Genomic DNA, 19,952 nt, shown 5'->3' with positions numbered 1-19,952 from the left:
AAGGAAAATAGAAACTGATGAATATTGGGCCACCTGGGTGGTTCAATAGGTTAAGTGTCTGGTTTTTGCTCAGGTCATGATCCCAGGGTCCTGTGATGGAGCCCCAAAAAGGGTTCCCTGCTGAGTGAGGAGCTTGCTTCTCTCTCCCCTCCTGCCTGCATCTTCATTCTCTCTCTCTGTCAAATAAATAAATAAAATCTTTAAATTAAAAAAAAAAAGAAAGAAAGAAAGAAACTGATGGGTGTCAACTGAATTTACTGACATGAAACTCATTGGTGAACCTATTGAAAGTCATTTTGGAGAAGTAGAGAAAGAAGTTTACAATTATTTAAAGAGTTTTGGAAAAAGGATGAAAGGTTCTAGCCAACCTACAAGATAATTGGTTATGGAAAGGAGAAAAAAATAAGACTATGTCTAGGAATGAGTAACTGCTGATAAAGAAAAGACTTCAGCTAATAGAAGACTTTAACCTGCTAGCATACTTACAGATGATTGAATACAGAGGGAGATGATAAGTGGAGGAAAGCAGATCTTCAGTAGGAAAAGGAGCTTCAAAGGGGAATATTGACTTTTGAATGATTCATGAAATTCCTGTCATAATTCAGGTACACTTATTTTTCTCTTATAGGAGTTTCACATATATAAAGTCAATATTCGCCCAAGAGACTTTAATGTTGTGAGCCCTGATGGAGTTTCAGATTATCCATGAATCTTTTCATTTGCTAAGGAGAAGCTTCAAAACTATTGTTTATATGTATTCATTGTATTTATTTTTTGCAAGTTCTTTTATTTCTAATTAATTGAAGAATCTTTGTTTTTTTTTGTGCTTTCTCTAGGAAAATTCCTCTCCTCTTTTATAATATCATCAGGTAGACATCTGAGCAGAATCAACACTCTCAATTACATAAAAAAAACAATGGCATATTATTGGAAAACAGATCTAAATACCAGTGAATCACATCAAGAGCAGCGTGAGCACCAAGAATTTCACTCCGTAAATCAGTTCCTTTTCCCTAGCCAAGTCAGTCTGGGGTTTGATCAGCTAGTAAGTGAAATCAGTAATAAAATTCCACTCTGTCAGACTGAAATGGAAGAAAACACTGTTTTTGTACCGAGTGCACCAAGCGGGAACTCAAGAAAGTATTCATTAGATGAAACACACCAAATACCTTCGAATGAATTCACTTCTAAAAGCTCAGAACACTCTTGTCACCAGGTTAGGAAAATACCGGTAATTGGTTTTAGGAGCTCTGTGCTACCAAAACCTGAAAACATGAACAAAGGAACCTCTTCGGGAAACCCCATAGGAAAATATCATGGCGCTGATGATTACAGGTTCAATATTTTAGCTTCATCATCTACTAGTCTGGATAAAATTAATTCACAGAGAGAATCAGAAAATGAAAATCACAACTACCACATAGGATTTGAAAGCAGCATCCCTTCTATGTATCCATCCTTCTCACCTGACTTCATGCCAAAAGAAGATAATAAAAGATGTAGAAATATGGACATTGTAGAACGTTCTCTGATGCCTTTTGAAGGGTCTTCTTTACCCAGGACCTGGGAAAATACATGGCCAAAGAATAGAAAGGTATGTATCATTTATGTTGACCTAAAAAAAAAAAAAAAAAAAAAGAATCTGAAAGAATCATTCAGTAATGCATTGGATTAATTTGGTGATGAGGGTCACTCATCTTGAACAGGAAAATGTATTAATATTATTTGTGTAAAAAATAATTTATTATTCACAAATTCTGCATTCCTAAAGTAAGGATTTTTTTCTGAAGAAAGAAAAATATAAATTTTATATCATTTTTAAAGTTCCAGTTTGGTCACAACTAAATAAAATGTTATAGCCCTTACATTTTATTGGATAAAAATATAATTGGAGGTATTGATGAAAGTACTTTTGATTCTTATTGTGTTATTATGCACACACAGAAACATACATACATCTCATTAGATTTATATTTTGAGTCATATTGTCATAAATTAAAACTTTATGTCAGTATGGTAGGAAAAATGTCCTTTTGCCCAGAGTCTCCTAAATTACACTGTTGGCAGGCATCTTCTACTGGGATTATTCCAAGAGTAGGAAATTATGCAATCATTGTGCAATTCATCCTTATGGTTTCATCAGTAGTTCTCCAATCATTTAAGTCACCATAGAGTTTTTTGTATAATATTTGAGTATTTCTCTGCTTACACTGAGTCTAGACACAAGTGAAACTGGAAGTAAACAGTGGGGGAAAAAAAAAGAAAAGAAAAGAAAAAGAAACATTATTGCAGCTACAATTTCCAGGGTGAAGCAAAAGGATTCCTCATTTATTCAATAACTATCATATTCTTAAAATGAACATGATATACTAAGCATAATGAATGCAAAGAAAAGACATGATACTTGATTCCAAAAATAGCATATTGCTCAAATTAACTTGTCAACAAATAATGTCAACAGAGTAAAATAACAGATAGAATGAGTCCATAGGAGAAGAAATACCTAATTCTGTCTGAAGCATATGCAAAGGAGGTAGCAACTCAACTCATCTGAATTAAAAGTGATTTTAGAGACACCTATTTCTAATCAGGGCAGAATAACAAGCACTAAACTCCTGATTTCAGGCACTGAACACAAGGCAGTACAGGACCTCACCCTAGAAGGGAAACACCAATGTGTTGCATGATCATCCTCATTTCTGCTTTGGGGCAGGATAGTAGAGCCCCATTTGAGCAGCAGTATCACTACTCTTGAGAGTTGTGTTCCAGAGCAGAATACATTTCCAGCTATGCAATGGGTGGGAATCAGAAATTTGCATGGCAGTTGCTGTAGATTTTTAGCCAAGGGATTGTGTTCACTACACACAAATGTAAGTTACACTGTGCAGAAGTTCTAACCTAGCAACCTAGTACTTTAGGCATTCAATTGAGATTACCCAAAGCTATCCCTTAAAAGTATAAAACAACTTTAGAGTGAAGGCTGCACCTACCAAAATAGAAGTACCCTAGCAAAAAATAAAATAAAGGCTGAAGAGATCAAAGGATCTAACTGCCTACCAGAGAAAAATTATATATTTTCAGAACAGGACAACACAATTTACAATGTGTCATCTATGTTGGACATGTAATAATAATAAGTGCACAGATATGTAATGAAGCAATAAATTTTCTCTCCAAATCAAGAAAATAACCCAGTGATTTTACAAAGAGATTCTGACACAGTCCAGATGTTGAAATTAACAGAATGAGACTTTAAGGTGGTTATAAAAGAATGTTGAACCAGATGAAGTAAAAGGTGGACATAATGAGTAGACCAATGAAGAATCTCAAAAGAAAGTTAGAAACTACAAAAAATAAAACAAAATAAAGACTATGAAAATCTAGTACTGAAAATATAATACCTGAAATGAAAAATCACCCAGTGATTACAGATCTAAAAAGTTCAACAATTCCCAAACAGAATAAATACAAAGACAGTCAGATGTAAGACAAATCATATTCAAACATCTGTGAACAAAATGTAAAGAGAAAATCATAAAAGAGAGCAGCAAGGGAAAACAGATTTCACACAGTGGAACAACAATCTGAATTAAAGCAAGTTTCTATCAGAAACGATAGAAATCAGACAACAATGGAGTGACATTTTAAAAGATATATATCTATACCTATATTTTATATGTGTGTGTGTGCATCTACATACAGATACATACAGATACACACACACATATCTATATACTTTTGTATCCATTGAGTATACATTTCAAAACTTGAAATAGATACTAAACAAATGTTGAGAGAAATTAGCTAACATGCACACAGAAATACTAAAGTGTTTTGGATGCAAGCAAAATGATACCAGATGGAATCTAGAAATGAACAAAGTGGGATGCCTGGATGGCTCAGTCAGTTAAGTGTCTGCCTTTGGCTCAGGTCATGGTCCCAGAGTCTTGGGATCAAGTCCTGCATTGGGCTCCTTGCTCAGTGGGGAGCCTGCTTCTCCCTCAGCCCTGTCTGCCTGCCATTCCCCCTGCTTGTGTACTCTCTCTCTAACAAATAAAATCTTAAAAAAAAGAAAAAAGAAATGAACAAAGAGCATTACAAATGGTAAATATATGAGTAACTATGAAAACAAACTTTTAAATTAATTTTGATAGTCGTTTAAACCAAAACAATAGCATTTTATTGAGTTATTTTACATATGTGTCAATAGATGAAAAATATATGACAAGAACAGCATAAAGGATGGAAGAAGTAAATGTTATTTGCTCTTGTGAATTCTTACATTATAAATGCAGTGGTACAGTATTAACTCTAAGTACACTGTGATATGTTAAGGATGCCTATTGTCATTTCTAAGCTAAGACAGCCACTGGAAAAATAAAACTGAGAAGGAAAACCAAAAATCCAACAAAGGAATACATGAAATGAGAAAAAAAAAACAAACAAACGAAAAACAGGGAAGGAAAAATAGAAAGATAAAATAGAATAGAAACAAATAGAAACAATAATGAGTACGGCAGTCTCAAATCCAACAATATTCATAAGTATACTAAATATAAATAGAATAAACATTTCAAATAAAAAGGGGAAATTGACAAACTAGATTAAAAAAAGAAAGATTTAACTACTATCTATAAGAGACAAACTCAAGAAAGGCAAAAATAAGTTGAAAGTAAAAGAAATAAAAAGATATGATATTCAATCAGCAAACAAGATGATTATTAACAGCAGAAGAAGTACAGTTCAAAGCAGAGTATTATTAGTATTAGTATTATTATCATTTCATAATGACGACATGGTCAATCAGGAAGACAATATAAATTTAAACATGTTATGTACCTAATAAAAGCTTCAATGCACACAAAGCAAAAATTACTTCTTTTAAAGTTAATCATACACCTACTTCTGACTGAGCCATTTATGGATTTGTTATGCCCAAGTTTTCACATCTGAGAGACCACCAAGGAGCCAAGCACCGATGCAATCACATGAGAGTTTATTTGACAAGCTTAAGCTTGGGCCCAAGTATAACCGGCAGAGTGGAGTAGGGACTTGGACCCCGATCTTAGTTAAGGCAGAGGTATTTATGGGTTCCTGTTAAAAAGCAGGGTGAAGATTCCTGGAACCAAAGCAGGGTGGGGGCATCTGGAACTAAAACAGGGTGGGGCTTACTAAAGCAAAGTAGGGGAAAGTTCAGCCCTTGGGCACAGGGGTCTGAGATGGCTGCCAGAGCTAAGATGGTTGTACTTATGCTAAAGCTAAACCTGAGATGGGATGGCCTTAATTTTCTTGGCCTCCACAGATTTATTCATAAATAAAACACAGGTCCATACAAATATTCGTATATGAAAATTAATAGTTTTCTTTATTAAAAACTACAAACTACCCAAATACCCATCCACAGGAAGATGGATAAACAAATTATGAAATCGTCATCAATAGAATAGTACTCACGGCAATAAAAAATGAATTATTGATGTGCGGTAACACAGATGAATTTAAAAACATCTATCATTTAAGTGAAAGAAACCAGAAAGAAAGGGCACATATACTTCATCTGTGATGTTAGCCATCTGAATAACCGTAGTTACCAAATGGATGTACAGTTTGACAGAAGGACATTTGAGGGCACTTTCTAATGTGATGGAGATACTCTATATTTTTATTGTGATATTGATAGTACGGTTATATACATTCCTCAAACTTAAATTACATATTTAAGATTTATACATTTTCTATATATATTACTTCACTTAAAAAATCCAAAAAAATAAAAATAAAAAAAACAGAATGAATTGAAGGGATGCAATGAGATGCCCCAAACTGTGCCTCTTTGGCATAAAGATTATTTCAAGTTAAAAGTAATAAATCCCCAGCAGATACTGGAAAAACTCCCCACTTCCTCGGTAACTGCTTGAATTTAGGTAGAAAAGGAGACCCTGTACAGGAAGGGAGCTAATAACAGAGACTCTCCTTTACCTAAGGAATTTACCCACATAATAAGGCAACCTTTCTATTCAAACATCTTTCCCCTTCTTGCTAATGGCTTTCCTCCCCTTTGTGTCCTCGGGCCCTTCCCCCTCTCCCTAGCTCTAATAAGCCTCCAGTTGCCTCATTGTTTTTGTAATCTCTGTCTGTGTGGAGTCCCCATACATAGGCCTGTGAAATTTGATTTTGTCCTGTTAGTCTGTCTCCTGTCAATCTGATTCTAAGTCCAGCTAGGAGGACCGTAGGGAAGATGAAGGCCTTCCTTCCTTGACAGAATCTTTAAAACAAAACAAAATTAAAATTGTAGATTGTATTGTTTTCTCCACACCAAACTATATTAATTTAACAGTTTTTGTTTTAAGCTGACAGGTTATTCTCTTCAGCTAGTTGAAGTACCTCAAGGCAGTAATAAGACTCTGGCCTCCTTCTGTGACAAAGTAAAAAAGTGAGTGTTGCTATTTCATTAAACTTTGAAATTTGTCTATTTTAATAAATTTGTCTATTTTAATAAATTTGTCTATTTTAATTTAACATCACCAAACTGATTAATTTTGAATCTAAAATGTTAAAGGTTTTTTTTTTTTAGAATTTTTAACATAATGAAAAATATAAATTTTTGACAAATTAGTTCATTAACTTCTGGTATTGTTTTTGTTGTTTTTAGTCAAATAATTTTATTCTCTTAAAAATTCAATTAAAGATAAATGTTTCATAATTTCAGACCTGCCCTTGCTATTTGTTGATTATTTAGTTTGCAGTGAATTATTTTCTCATTTAATGACACAACTGATTGACTTCTCTGGTTATGTCACAAAATAGCATAGATTTATGCTTCTTACCTGGGATATACTATTTTAAATGGTGAGAGTGCCCTCCTCTTAATAATTTAATCTCACCTTGAATGAACTGCCAAAATAAATGAGCAAGTGCATGGGTGTTTGTCCATTGAAAAACAATCTGTTCACTAGGGGATATTATAAAAACATCACTGATCCTCTTTTTGCTCATTTAAAATGAACTTATAATTATAGATGCCTTTTTTAAGACTAACTTCTCATTTTCAGTTAAAATTTATATAGTGCCATCTCTTCTATTGCTAAGGTTCCCAAATTTTTTGAAAAATTAATGCATTTACATTTTGTTCTCTTGATTTCTAACTATTTACAGTTGTTTAAAAAACAATAAATATACATATAAATGAACTATAACTTATTTATCAGCTATAGCAGCTTACTACTAAATCATTTGGGATTAATCATTAATTTAAAAGGCTATTTGAAAGACCAATAAATAGCCCGTGTATGAGAGATATTTAAATGTAGAACAGAAAAGCAAGGTCTCTGCCTTAAAAAACTTGTAACCCTATTGGAAGAATTGAAAGGCACACAGATAAAAAACAAAAAATGAAAAACAAAACCAAGGAACTCAAATCCATGATCCATGAAAATATTTAATTTTTAATTAATGTCTCACTCTTGTTCACAGATAAAAACTAAAATGACTCTTTGGACTCCTATATTAGGATCTTTAAAGTTATCAATATTGATTCTTTAAAGAATAAACTATTCACTGTCCCAAACTGACAAGCATTGCCAGGAATTTGACACTTTAAATATGTGATGTGATCATTTCTACCCTCTAAGCATGAGGAATAGCTCTCTTAATATCACAAGATATCATACAGTATAAATCCATTGACAAAACACTTGTGATTTTTCCCATTAATTTTTTAACACAATGTAATATTCTTAGACGAATCTTCTTGTGGATGCAGTAGTGATAGAAAATGCTTTATGTAATGGTTTGTCAGTAGCTCATAGTACATTTCCTGAATTCTTAAATGTAATTTTTCTCAATGGCTCCTTTCAAAGTAGCTATGAAAATTAAAACAGACAACCAAACAATAATAAGCTTTATAGAGTAGTGAAAGGAAAATATAGGTTAATATTCACACACACTTATCTTGGTTTTCAGTAGTCTTCTTTGATGTATACTCACATATAAAATAATTAAATTTATAGATACAATAAATATTTTGTAAAAAAACACACTATTCATTCAACAGCAACTATTTTTGGAGGATCTGTGTACTAGGTAATGTCTAAGGCTCTTTATTCAAAAGATCAAACTGAGTTTGAAAGCCAAATTTCCTAAAAGGGTCACAACAGAATGGATTTATGTATCTGGTTTCATCTGTTTTTTGTGTTGTTGTTGTTGTTTAATATTTAAATAACCATACCTAAAAGTGTTATTGATATTCCTGTTATACACCCTTTAAAGAAGCCGTATAATTTGTTGGATTTGGTTTCTTGCTGTGATACATTTTTAAGCCACATCTTTCAAGGAATGTGTCATATTTTTGCAAAAATAACCACCACCAACAACAATAAAATGGCATAGCATATTAAAAGTTTTGAACACAGTAGACACTCAACAAAGTTTTAGGAGAGAATAGGTCATTAATGTGCATTTTAGATTTAATTTCCCAAAACAGTAGAATTCTTAAATCACATATGCATAGAGTAGGATCCTATCACATGGTGAATGCTTACTCATAAAGCCCCTCAAACAGAACTGGAGTCTAGACCTTCACCTTAGGTGTAACAAAGAAGAGTGGCCCATATCTTTATCCTAAACAATGGGTTCTCAACCTGGAGCTTCAGAGTAGCAGCAGTAACGGCTGATGTAAAGATTCCTCCATAAATCTACCGAATCGGCAAAGATGGGACTCAGAAAATAAGGATCCTGATGCATGCCATGAATGTTTTCATTTGTCAGGCCCCTCAAGGAGGGCATGTTTCTGTGTAATTGAAAGGCAGAGATTAAGCTATTTTAGTGAGCATGACACTACTTTAATGCTGCACAAATAGAATGAATGCCAAGGATGTAATTCATATTGATACATTACATAGAATGCATAGTATACCTTCTATACACAGAATGTATAACTTTCTCTGTGGGAACAGCACTACAAAATTTAGATGTCTGCATAATTAATAACAATAACAACCCCCTATGATTTCATATTCATCATCAAAGGTATTTTAAACATCTAAATTGCAAATAAGTTTATGTTATATTCTATGTGTGGGCAATAACATGGATCAACAAGGATTCAGCTATAATACTATATAATGATAATTATACATCCTATGGGTGGGTATATGCTTCTACCAAAATCTTTTGCATGCTTTTTCACTTTTAATCCTTGCAATAAACCTTTGAAGTAGATATAGATATCCTCATTTGTACAAATAAAGAAACTGGTCAAATAACTTCCCTCCTACCGTTAAAACTACTAAATGGAAGAGTCAGGATTCAAGCTCAAGGCTTCTGGCTCCAAGGATAAACTATTTTGCAATTCTCTGACTCATCTGAGCAGTAAAGAATTGTTCAGTGTGTACAAATGACTTCTGGGTTAAATTGCTTATGTAAAATCCAGAGATTTGTGTAAAATCCAAAAATTTACAGCCAAGAATGGTATTTACCCATTGGGCACAAGATAATTATTTTTAAAAATCCTTAAATCAAAATGAGTGACTTCTAGCTTGAGAAGTTATCGAAAACCTAGGGGAGGCATTCAGGCTTCTGAAGTAATATCAATGAAGGAAGTAATCATTGTTCAGAGTGAATTTTCATGCCTAATGAATGACAATGTATTCTTAATTGCTTCAAATGAGATGCTCCTGGGGAAATCTAAAGAATGGTCCTTTACAGTTGTTTTGGTATAATTGCAATCTTTACCAATCTGGCCTTGCTAACAGCACTACAGCACAAATCATCTGCTAATTTTCATATTTTAAATCTTCTATAGCAATACTGTGCATAAAGTTTCTTACAATCATCTCCTAAGTATTATTTTCCATATATTTTTCAGAATAAGAGAAACATATCATGCAGCTGACATTAATTCCAACTCAGGGAAGATCTGGAGCACGACTACAGCATTTCCCTATCAGCTTTTTTCTAATACTAAGTTTAATATAAGTATTTGTATTGATAACTCAACGCAAGTACTTCATTTTATGCCATATGGTAAGCAACCTTGCAAATAAGTATAAAAATGCCCATAAAGCTGGTATAGGCTGCATAGCCTTGAGTCCACAGACTGAAAGCATTAAAAGAAGCATTATTAAATGCTAATATTTTGCCCTGAAGTAGAGTTAAGAGGAAAACAGCTGGAAACCTTTTGTTAACATTTGTTTAGCTATTGTTTTTAAGACTCTCTGCACATAGCTCACACCCCAGGACACTTTACCTTCCTGCTATAAAATAGTTGATGGCAAGTAGAACAAATTTTTAACATATTAAAAACAAAACCTAAATTTCAAAAAGATTATAGATAAAGCATATGAATGAATATGAATGATATATATATGAAAATGGAAATATTGCCCATTAGAAACAACTACGTCATTCAAATGTGAATAAATTATGACATAAAACAGACATAAAAACATAGTGTTTATTCCCATAGCCTTCTGCATGATGAGCAGATAGATCCTTTGAATCAGTCTCTGGGGATTGATCCTGGAATCTGGAAAATGCATGTTATCAAACTGATCAGATGCTTCTTATTTTTACTACAGTTTTAGAATCTCTTTAAAGTTGTTTATTATTTTATTTCACTGTTATTGTCAACTATTTTGTAAAACAATAATAGTTCTTCAAACATTAGTTGCTACTAAATGAGTTTCTGCCTATGAATTGTTTTTTCTTGACAAATAATGATCCAACAAATATTTCCTTTCATCGATTGTTATTAATATAATTACTATTTTGCTTTTTTTCTTTCTTACTCTAGTCATGATTCTGAGTTAGTACAGATGGCTACAACCATAACAAAGTTATGCTGGAATATTTAGTTAGGACCATCTGGTTTGAAACTAACAAAAACCAACTCCTGCTGCCTTAAGAAGAAAAAACATTCTTAAGGAATATAGAAATTTCTTACAGAATTTAAGAGTAAGAATTCAGCAGATTCAGGAAAGTACTAAAGGCACAGATGAATAAGCAGTTCAAAATTCCTATATGTATCTCACCTCATCTCTTCAATATTACTGCTTCTCTGATTTCCCTTGTTTTCTGCTGACTCATTTCCCTTGCATTTCCAGAACACATGGAAAGCCTAGCTCTCAAGCTTAAATGCTATTTGGCCAGCTACCTAAAGAAAATTCTATCTCTCTATTAGATCTAATTCCAAATTTCTAAAAGCCGGATTCTGATTGCCCAGACAGAATCAGTGGGGTTAAACCCTGAGCTAATCACAGTCTGTGTCATCTTGGCCTCAGTTGCTGGAGAAGAGCGAATAACTGTGAACTAGGGAGACCACTTCTCTTCTTCCAGTTTACAATATTTAATTTGCAGCATCTCTCTCGCACGTGCGTGCACTCTCTCTCTCTCTCTGGATATTCTTTTGTTGAATGCGGCAAGTTGGAGGTCATATTTTTACAAGAAGTTTCAGGAAAGTGATTAGGTCATTGTGTCAGTGTTAGAGATGTGTAGTCTTAAAGAGGATGTCTGTACTGTCAGTGATGTTAAAAATGTTTGTAAGAAGGAGAAAGGGGAGGTGGAGTAAGGGGTGAAGTATAGAGGAAGAAGGACAAAGCAGAGGAGAAAGGACATATTCATGAAAACTCAAAGCAGCATATGCCACTGTTGGGAGGAAAACCTTTCCTCTATCCACTTGTATTTGAAAGGGAGTGGACGTGGTGGCTGTGACTTAGCTGACAATAGACAGATTAGTAGGAGAAAATGCAAAGTTATCTACACATGCATGCAGGGATTACTTGCTGAATACCCAGAGGGAAAGGTTTATATACCAATTTAATGTCAAAGTGTGTATGTTTGTGTACAGCGTGTGTCATTTGGAGCTTCAGTAGGAAAACAGGAACTATATATATATAGTTATATAATATAACTACATATACCATGTTAAATTATTATTATAGTTATATTATATAACTATATAACTATAGTTATAGTTATTATAGTTATAGTTATATATGTTATATATATATAACTATATAGAAATATATATATATATGTATATATATATATATATATTTTTTTTTTTTTTGCTAGTGGATAGGCAGTCTGTCTCCTTCCTGGAATTTGCAGGAAGTTCCCTCAGAAGAAAGTTAATGGAAGCTGTATTTTAGGGAGTCTCTGCTTTAGTCAGACAAAGTTCAGATAAGATTTCAAATGTTTTCACTTTGAAATACTCTTTATGCCAAAACTGTCTTCCTTTCACACTTATTGTTTTACTAGTAAATACAGATGTGCTATAAAGAACAAAATAGTGTATCTTAAGAGTATATCAAGAATGACTTCAATAAAAGGTAGAAGCTGTTCCTAGAAACTTAGGGAATAATGAAAGCTAAATAAATAAAGAGGGGGAGATTTATATAAGGCATTTTCATCCAAAGAGAATACTTTATATAAGGCATTTTCATCCAAAGAGAATACTGTTTCCTGAAGAGTGAAGAAATGGAATCCTTTAGAGAAGTAGGTGTTTTGAGCAAAGAATTCTGTGTTCCATAATCTTCAATTAACACTTCAATGAAGATGATTCCCTTGTCTTTATTAGTACAGAATTACTCTAGAGTGTCTTTCTTTTCAGATTTAGATGATTCATGGTTAGAACTGTATTAGGAGGCCATTTGTGACCTGCATAGTGTTGGGTGTAGAAGTTTGCAAAGATTAGAGTGATTGAGAACAGTCTGCAGAAGTTATCTACTTTTTAAAGAAGTCTGACAGTAATGGGAAGGCTAAAAAGATACTATCTTAATGGAATGAAATGGATGAGGAGAGATTTTATGAGAAGATTAAACAAACATATTTTAAGAAAAAACAAAACCATGTAGTAGTGGAGGATACTGAATGTATAAAAGGGGATTTAATTGATGGAAATAGAAGTTAGTACAGGAAAAATAAGAGATTAAAAAGTAAGAGATAGTAAAAAGCAATGATACTTATATTTTAAAAGGAGGGTAAGGAGGCAGAGGGTGATGTGCAAAAAATCAAATTTAATACACAGGGCACTTAATGAAAGAATCTCAAATGGGCATTCTCCTCTTCAATATGGTAGGCAATAATAGGGTTAACAGATTGAGAAGGACTGCAAGAAGTGGAAGAGTAAAAGAAACTGGGAAAAGTATTCTATTAGCTGCCAAAGTGAAGGTACAAGTATAAAATCTACTTAAAAGAAGCCAGAGTACTTGTTGGCTTACACTCAAGAGAAGTTTAATTTACAGATACTTCATGGTTGATTTCAAGGACAAAGATGACAATTTGAGGTTTAGGTAGGTCTAATTTAAATAATGAAACATTCGAAGTGTAACATGAAACAAATAGTAGGAGATAAGTAATAGTAGAAATGGATTATGGAGTCTACCACACAGAGTGGAGAGAAGATAGTAGTGAAATAATGAATTCATGCATGCCCCGTATAGCACGGGGGATGCAGTCTGGAAACAGGAGAGCCAAATTAATTAAAATGAACTGATGTCTCTGGAGATATTTTCCTGCATCATTACAGCAATATTCTCCCCTCCTTGTCAGGGTCCTTACAGTCATGATTTTCGTATTTTTTCATATTTTCTTCTAGATTCCATCATAGCATTTCAATCATTATTTCCAAGCAACAGAGTGTTTAAGATACTCTCTACCATGTTAAAGCATTTCCACAATCTCTAATTCCATGATGATCTTTACTATTTGTTTCTCTGATCATTTCTTAGAAAATACCTTGATCAACCATGAAACCCACATTTAAAATCCAGCTTTATCCACCCCCTCCCCTGGACTTTTCTGTGGCTGATCCAGCTATGTCAGTTGCACTACATTTTGTTAGCCAGTTTGTGTTAAAAACCTTTTCCTCCAAACAAAAAGCTATGGAAGAAAAAGAAGTTACAGCAAAGTAAACACATAATTGCAAACTAAACACAACTCAGATGAATATAATTGAGTGTTTGCAGTATGCTGGGTAGGGGTCATTAGTACAGTCTGTTTGCGCGTGCTTCATTGATTGAGACCATGAGATCACCCTCAAAGCATGGATATGTGTGTGTGTGTGTGTGTGTGTATAAATAATTTTTACCTGTTATCATTTATGGTAATAAATGAGCCCTGTACTATTTGTCATTTATAATTAAGAAAATATTGCATAGGCAAATATAACTTGTAACAAGTCAGTATGGTCTGGCCACTATTAAATGGCATGTATATGTAAGAGTTTAGTGGGGAGATTATGGAACATAAAGGCACAGGACTTTACATCTTGAGCTCCAGAGAAGGTAGAGAAAAAAAACACATGTTCATCAAAGTTATTATAAGGCTGTCCACGATGGAAACTTGAGTAATTCCCACATGGGAAGGGAAGAACAGTAAGTTGGGGAGATGCAGAATCATTAAGAATACAGGCTTTGGAATCTGACAGGTTAGACACTCCCCGCATCTCCTAAGTCTCTATGAGTAACCATAGTAGAATACTTATTTTTTTAAAGATTTTATTTATTTATTTGAGAGAGAGATAGGTAGAGAGAGAGAATAGACGTGAGTGGGGGAGGGGCAATGGGACAAGCAGACTCCCTGCTGAGTAAGGAGCCCAATACAGGGCTTGATCTCAGGACCCAAGAGATCACCATCTGAGCTGAAGTCAGACCTTTAATGGATTGAGCCACCCAACTGCCCTCACAGTAGAATACTTTCTATGCAGAGCCACAGTGTATTAAGGTTTTAACATAAGGAATATAATACCTAGGTCTGTCAGTAATATGAAGACAGACTGATTAAAGAAAATGCAAACAACTGTTTTTCAAAAGTATCTCCAAATATAACCAGACTAATAAAAGAGATGCATCTCATTTTCATACCGCTTGATGGAGCTAGACAGTTACAATAGTTCAAAATATATGTATCTTTTTTTTGGTGCTCAGAACCTTTTTCTCAGCCAATATATGATAAGCTCTTATTAACTTTTTTATTATTCATCTTTGTTTTTAGCTAATTATCTTGTCAAAGACCTAATTGCAGAGATTCTACATTTTTGTACAAATGACCAGTTATTCCCCAAAGATCATCTTCTAAGTATATGTGGCTATGAAGAATTTTTGCAGAAGTAAGTATCTTATTAAGGTAAAATCTGATTATTGTTATAACCTATGCTAAGGCACACTTCATTTTTTTCTTTTAAACATACTTTGTACAAACACTATACTCTCATAACCAACATAATCACATCAACTCTGCCCTTTTTAAGGTGAATTCAAAATTTTATAACTCATAGCAATAGTCTCATTCTTGGTTTTATTTTGTATTTTGTATTTATGGCAACATGTTTTTAAGTGACCTGTGACCAGGAGGGTGATATTCTTAGGAAATGGAAATTTCAGTTTTGCAACCAAGAAAGTACTAAGCCAAACAAGTCACTGTAGTAAAGCTTATTAGAACTGATGACAATTTTTTAAAAGTAACACGTTATTTTGCAGTGAGTAATTTTTGATTTGAAATAATAGTATACTGATTAAATACTGATTTTTAAAAATCACAGAGGGCTTGAGTATGAGCACAATAACATTTTCATAAAACAGTAACCTTCATTTCTTTAGTCAGGCAGCTCTTGTAACAATTGAAGTCTGTTCTTATGTAGGTCAATTGCAAATACTTATTTGATAGAAAACTCACCTTCTTTTATTATATCACAATTATGGCTATTCTGAAATTCATTAAAGATCAACCTTGAAAATATAATACAATTTTAAGAAAGGAGATATTTCTCTGCTTGTACTGCAGTTATTCTAGAGAGTAAAGTAATCAATAAAGTGGATTGTCATTTACATTTTTCCTTTGTGTTTCCACAAGTGTCTAAAGAATGACAGTAGTCTCATGGAAGTAAAAGTGTATTTCTTTTCAGATACTCATTGTCACTGTCATTATTATTCCATCATAAATGTACATGAAAATTTGATGAATTTAACAATATTATCAGGGACGCCTGGGTGGCTCAGTTGGTTAAGCAGCTGCCTTCGGCTCAGGTCATGATCCCAGCGTCCTGGGATCGAGTCCCACATCGGGCTCCTTGCTCAGCGGGGAGCCTGCTTCTCCCTCTGCCTCTGCCTGCCATTCTGTCTGCCTGTGCTCACTCTCTCCCCCTCTCTCTCTCTGATAAATAAATAAAAATCTTTAAAAAAAATATATTTAACAATATTATCAGCAAATCCAGACCTTCACTGTGCAATGTTAACTGTAAGTGGCTTTTAAGGCTGATTATTTCCTTTTTTGTAATTCCAGTTATAACAAAATAATAATAAAGATTTATATGAAATCACAGATGTTTTGTTGTACTGAACTCACAGATACTTCCCTTCTCTCTTACCTGTTTGAACCTATGAACATACCCAATGACTAGGCTGCTACCTTCTTCCAACATACGGTTTTTGAGAGTATATCCAAAGAGCAAGGAGAAATACTTGAGAAATGTAACCTTATACTGAATGCTCATTAAAATTCATCCTCTGAAATTATATCTCCAAATGTACAACTGGATTTTGGCTAATGTCAAACATTAAATACAAAGAATAAGAAACATTATCACATTTATGTATCTAGTGTTGTCAGTAGGAAGCATCATCCCATAAGCAAAAGTGTTAAAGAAACAGAAATTTATAAGACTATAATGTGAACAAATTTATAATGGACCTTGTCTTACTTGCTGTTTCAAATGTGTAAGTCATCCATAATTAGCTCAATTGTTGAAATGTATATCTCATTTTGCTCTTTTTTTTGTTAATATGAACATAATAGATTTCTAAAATATTTCAAAGTAATTCGTTTCTAACAAAATATCATTTACCTCGGTTTTTGTTAAGATAGTAAAGTTACAAGTATAAATTAATTATACTCATTTTTCCCTACTGGAATTGGAAAGATATGTATATGTCAGGGATTTACTTACTATTTAAGATTAACATCCTACCTGTTTGGTATGATTCTTTAAAATAAGCAAAAAATTCACTATCATTCTTTCTAACATCTAAATCATTTAGATTTTTTTGTTTGTTTGTTTATTCCCTTGCAACTGTCTACAAATATATGTCCTAGGGGCCCCTGGGTGACTCAGCTGGTTAAGCATCCGACTCTTGATTTTGCCTCAGGTCATGATCTCAGGGTTGTTAGATAGAGCCCTACATTGGGCTCCACACTGGGTGTGAAGCCTGCTTAAAATTCTCTCCTCTCTCCTCTGTCCATCCAACCCCACTCTCTCTCTCTCAAAAAAAAAAAAAAAAAAAAAAAGAAAGATAGTAATAATAATATTAATAAAAAGCAAAAATGTTCTTAAATACTTGGAAATCTTTATAACGTTCTCTGGAGGGAACACAGGTACCACATAATAAAGTTAATAAGGTAATGGGTAATAATTTAGACTCTAACAGTTGTAGTACTACTCTTCATCTGGAGTATTTGACTAGCTTTGATTGTAATAATAATAACCATTTAGCAAATGCTCATTATTTGGTTACCTCATATTGGGTAGACTCCTAAGTCTTATGATATTATCAATATGATAGATACTGTAATTAACCCTGTTTTACAGACAGGAAGTCTGAGGCTTTGCTTAAGATCACACAGCTAGGAAGGTGGGAGAATGAAGCTGAACTCAAACCTGGGTTTGGCTGCTTGCCCTGGGTATGAACTACAAAACAACAGTACAAAACCTCTTGAAGGATATACAAGAAATAGCAAATAGGTTCTTCATGCTGAAGTACTGGTGAAAAATATATGTAGTTTCTTTAGTCTGTAGGAATGGGGTACAAAGATTGTATTAGTCAACACCTATTGAAAACCACACACATATAAGACATTTGGCTGATCATTTGAGAATACAAAGATAAGTTAGACATAACCTTTGCTCTTTCCCTTGCCTAAAAATTCATAAAGCCCTAAAGTCACTTCTTATAAAGCCCTATCATGTGGGCAGTATTAGCATTATTACATAGCTAATGCTTATAGATCACAGAGGGACTGACAGCAAGAGTATGGAAAAAGTGCAAAGAAAAGTCAATAATAAACTTGTGTTTAAAGTATAAATACTGAGGAAAAAACCAGTACTATGTGATCAAATGTTAATGGCCTTAAAATATATAAAATACACTTTTTGTTTTTAAAAAAATATTATCAAGGAAAAACAGGCTAGGAATGTGAATAGCATGGGGAAGCCTGGGGTGGTTCAGTCAGTTAAGTGTTTGCCTTCAGCTCAGGTCATGATCCCAGGGTCCCAGGATCTAGCTCCACATCATGCTCCCTGCTCAGCTGAGATCTGCTTCTCCCTCCCCCTCTGCTACTGCCCCTACTTGTGCTCTCTCTCTCTCCGTCGAATAAGTGAATAAAATCTTAAAAAAAAAAAAAAAAGAATTTGAATAGCATGAATAGAAATTCAGTGGACAAGAAATTATTTAATTTAATCTAATAACATCCATTTAAAACAATGAAATAACACTTTTTCCCATCAGATTATTAAATTACTTATGATGAAATTCAGTTGAAAATGGACAATATGTAAACATCTGCTAGAAATATAAACTGATATAGCACAAATGAGCTGTAGGATTATATTTTAGTAATCTTTAATTCCAAATGTAGAAATATTACTAAGCCTTTACTAATCTTTTAGTAGTAGACTAATAGTAATAGTAATAGACTCCTTGAGCTCCTGTAAAGTGTAGGTCTAAGAAAACTAAAAATATTATGTGGTTGTTCAGATACAGTGAACTGAAAAGTAGAGAAACATTCTCTCTCCCCCGTCCCAGCAAAAAACCATTATCATTTTTGTGGGATGATGTAGAAATTTTTTTTTCATTTTAAGTTCTCCTTATGTTATCAGAACTATGCTTTTCAATTTGTTCTGCATTATGAAGATAGAGATAAATTATACTTAGTTGCTACTTTTGCAATTTCTCATCTATTTTAGACTAAAGGAAAATCCTTAAAATGTAAACTCCTTGGTTTCTTCCAGTCGCTATATTTGTCTGTCAAAATAGTCACAATAAGTAACTAACTACCTCATGAACCAAGTATTGAGGAAGTAGCTATGACATTTCGTTGTCGCAATTAAAATGTCAATGATATGCTTTCTCATAACTTTGTTAATAGTATATTTATGACGCTCTAGTACTCCTTCATTTTGCTATTTCACTGAACTCACCTGTCTTTAGAGGCCCAGGGTTATTATTAACCTAATAATTTTGAATCTATGAAGAAAAAATTTACACACTTTTCCAAAACATTACATTGAACAAAACTGAAATTAATCAACAAAGCAATTAAGATGCTATGTATATTTTGTAACCTATCATAAAATTAAGAAAGATGACTTTCTTAGGAAGTCCAAATCCCTTTTTTATAAGTCAACTGTATTATTATGGCAACTCATTTATAACATTCATCCTAATTTAGCATTACAGACTTTTTCTGTAAATTAAAATACTCCATTTTCTCTCTCTCCCCGTCTTTCCCCCTTTTTCCCTCTGTCTCTCTCTCTACTACTCTTGTTTTGGCCCTTCCTCTCCCTGTTCAGTGTTTCCATAAATATAGGAACTCACTTTAATAACATGTCTCCATAACTATTCTCAAAAATGAGTAGGTTTCTGACCTCTTACACTCAGATATCATGTATTTACCAGATATGTCAATTATATCAAATAGTTTCATTAGCTACAGTATTCTCCTCCAAAACTGCTTTCTTTATGCATGGTTTTAAATAATATGAACAAAGAAAAAATTAAAGAATTAGGACAGAAACTATCAATTTTCTCATTGGCTCAAGATAGCTTAATACAAAATGGTCCACACTATAAAGTATGGAATACAAAAACTGCAAATTAGACTCTGAATAAACTAGAGAAGTAATAGAAAAATAAAAGGTATCTTGTACATTCAATAAATATTAACATCTTCCATCATGT

General features: G+C 33.3%; 1 protein-coding gene across 2 annotated transcripts in view; it reads left to right on the top strand.

The window, feature by feature from the left end:
- PIK3C2G (phosphatidylinositol-4-phosphate 3-kinase catalytic subunit type 2 gamma) overlaps window positions 1–19,952 on the top strand; it is a 354,996-nt gene that overhangs the window by 27,371 nt on the left and 307,673 nt on the right. For both annotated transcript variants that reach the window (XM_004755743.3, XM_004755744.3), the window contains exons 2-5: window positions 837–1,594; window positions 6,351–6,433; window positions 9,866–10,023; window positions 14,995–15,109. In XM_004755743.3, coding sequence (XP_004755800.1) covers window positions 837–1,594; window positions 6,351–6,433; window positions 9,866–10,023; window positions 14,995–15,109 — 1,114 coding nt within the window. The remainder of the gene's footprint in view (window positions 1–836; window positions 1,595–6,350; window positions 6,434–9,865; window positions 10,024–14,994; window positions 15,110–19,952) is intronic.

Source organism: Mustela putorius, unplaced genomic scaffold (genome assembly GCF_011764305.1).
Source record: "Mustela putorius furo isolate JIRA1106 unplaced genomic scaffold, ASM1176430v1.1 tig00537227_pilon_pilon_pilon, whole genome shotgun sequence".
Classification (NCBI taxonomy): domain Eukaryota; kingdom Metazoa; phylum Chordata; class Mammalia; order Carnivora; family Mustelidae; genus Mustela; species Mustela putorius.
Note: the sequence above shows the minus strand (reverse complement) of the source record. Positions and strands in the feature narration are given on the sequence as shown.